We start from the raw sequence: 2,539 nt of genomic DNA, 5'->3' as shown, positions 1-2,539 counted from the left end.
CTGCCTGGATGAGGATCTTGGGCGCCACATGGTTTTTCAGGGTTAATAATTATGTTTGCATTTCGATTTGCTAGCATTTCAGCATGTTTCCATGCCAGTAGTTAAACTGAGCAAAATGTGTGCAGGACGTTGCTCTTTCAGAATTGAACTTCCATTAAAAGGAATACGCCATCAAATGAACTGCCTACTTATTTGAGGGGTCACGGGTTGGATGACTGAACACAACATCCCCACCGGCAACATTTAGGTAGCCCTGATAAGGGCTGTTATTTAATTAATAGGTAGCCGTTAAGCTTCCTCGAGGGGCTCAATGCCGGACAGCTCGCAGTCAGAGTCGTTTTCTTCAGTGTCATCTTCCCCCAGTTGGATGACGATGGGCTGGACATGGTCACTTCCAGACGTGTCAACTCGGAACTTAGCCTCCAGTTCCATCACATGCCGGATGTTCTTCCTCCAGTCTTCCGCCGTTACGTTCTTGATTTTTTCCCTCAAGATGTCTTCAACAGTGCACAGCTTAAAGTCTCGGTTGTCCGCAGCGATACCATTTTTCACCTTTGCCCACACGAGCTCAATGGGATTGAATTCGCAGTGGTACGGCGGGAGCCTGAGCACAACGCAACCGGCCCTTGCAGCTGCGTTGTCTATGATGTAGCTGAGAAAGCGTGGCTTCACAGATGCCACCAACTCAAGCAGCTGCCTCTTCACTAACGTCGCGCTGTAGGCGATGTCCTTGCTATTCAGCCACTCTTGTATGTTTTCCTTCTTCCAGGACGTCGTCGGCAATTTCTCTTCTCGCCGGGAGTGGTAAGGTGCATTGTCCAAAACAATGACACTACCAGCTGGCAACTTCTGCAGCACGTCGCCGAACCATCCCTCGAAGCGATTGCCGTCCATTTCTTTGTGGTAATCGCCTGTTTTTCGCCCTCGGAATACATCCAAGCAGCCGTCTACGAACCCATCTTCAGTGCCGATGTGCGTGACGATCAGGCGCTGGCCTTTCCCAGAGGGTTGTTTCAGACCCGTTGAAAGGCCATTTGCGCGAGCGTACAGGCGTCCGCGCTTCTGCACCACGGTGTCTGTCCATACGATGAACTGAGTGTGTCCCGCCGTCACCCATGTCTCGTCCAGGAAGAAGCTCTTTCGGCCTTCCGCCCGGTAGCGCTCCACGTCACGAAGGTAGCGATTCCGCCACTCGACGATGTCGTCACGGTCGATAAGCGGCGAGTTGCGGCACCTCTTCTCGTACTTGAAGCCGATCTCGGCAAGCAGGCGCCGCACAGTACAGCGCTTCAGTGACGGGAGATCCATACGGTTCGAGAACTCGTTGGTTATCTTCTCGACCGTCGGTATCTCGTTGCGGCGAAAGAAATCGTGCACACATGACCTCAGCGCGCACAACGTGAAGCTGTCATATTTCGTGCTGCGTCTTCTCTTCGCATTTCGTGGGCGCTTTCGCGAGGGCGTCGAGAGATTGCCGCCCGAAGAAGACGAAGCCTTGGCCTCTCTCCTCACCTTGAAGACTGTGCTTTCGCTGACACCGAGCATCTCGGCGACAAACTTGCTCGTGTCCTCCACGCTGCGTTCGGGCTCCCTGTTGCGCCAGTACGTGTAGCAGTGGAAGATCATGTTATGTGAATCGCTGTTGAGGATGTGGCCGCTCTTGTTCTTGCCGACGCTCCTTGGTGGTGTGGACATCGAGGCAACACAAGGCTCGTTCGGCAACAAAGAATCGCTTTGCGATGTCACCTCGCTGGGCTCCATGGCGGAAATCTCGCGCTGAACGCCGTGCGAAATCTCGTGAGATCGCAGGTTTGCAAAAAGAAAAAAAAACGTGAAAGAAAAAGAAAATAAGATGCATCACATTCTTGAAAATAAGTTTGTGGAAGCATAAAACTAAAAAAAGCAGAAATATTTTGCTATTTAAAACCAGGAGACAAGCATCCATGTATTTATTTAAAACGATGAACGAAGCTTTCTTTTACCTTTCCTGCCTCGGTCGTCTTCTCGCCCCAGGTTTGTAATGGTTTCGATAAGTGCATTGTGCCTTTAAGTATTTGTTAAACAACAACTGATTAATTTTAGGCTCGGGAAACGAGTAGTAAATTATCCGTGTACATGTAAACGAGCGCAAAAACCATGCAGCGCTGCCCTTTCTACTTTCGTCCCTTGCAACGAATTTAGAGAGCAGACGACGCGCAGCGTTGTAGAAGGCACGGGGTTATTTTTCTCTCGCAATCCGGCATGTGCTGTTGCATTCCCATCACGACAGCTCTATGAAACCAGTCATCAAGGTACGAAAGTATTATACGTACCGGGAATTACGCGATTTAGAACCACAATTTTTTTAAAGCGGCACTATTTCTTTGCCGCGGAGGCAATCGGCTGCCGCGCTTCGGTCATATGGGCGGGGCCTCTCCTTTTTTCTAAAGTTGTACCCGACTATAGATGCGAAGTATCTTAAGGTCGAGCTCAATCCGGTGGTGGTGGTGTGCGGCGTGACCACCCTCACTGCGCATGCGCATACCCTCTCCACATACCT

At 50.6% G+C, this 2,539-nt stretch overlaps 1 protein-coding gene across 1 annotated transcript; it reads right to left on the bottom strand.

The window, feature by feature from the left end:
- Positions 1-288: 288 nt before the first annotated feature.
- Positions 289-1,695, bottom strand: LOC119405865 (uncharacterized). The gene has a single exon (XM_037672693.1). It carries the CDS (start codon positions 1,693-1,695, stop codon positions 289-291), a length of 1,407 nt encoding a protein of 468 aa, XP_037528621.1.
- Between the last annotated feature and the right edge of the window lie 844 nt (positions 1,696-2,539).

Source organism: Rhipicephalus sanguineus, chromosome 9, assembly GCF_013339695.2.
Source record: "Rhipicephalus sanguineus isolate Rsan-2018 chromosome 9, BIME_Rsan_1.4, whole genome shotgun sequence".
Classification (NCBI taxonomy): Eukaryota; Metazoa; Arthropoda; class Arachnida; order Ixodida; family Ixodidae; genus Rhipicephalus; species Rhipicephalus sanguineus.
The sequence above is the reverse complement of the archived record's forward strand: the minus strand, read 5'-3'. Positions and strand labels throughout refer to the sequence as shown.

What these genes read in the sequence shown, in the direction of transcription:
- LOC119405865 (XM_037672693.1), bottom strand. Translation starts at nt 1,695, where the DNA reads ATGTCCACACCACCAAGGAGCGTCGGCAAGAACAAGAGCGGCCACATC.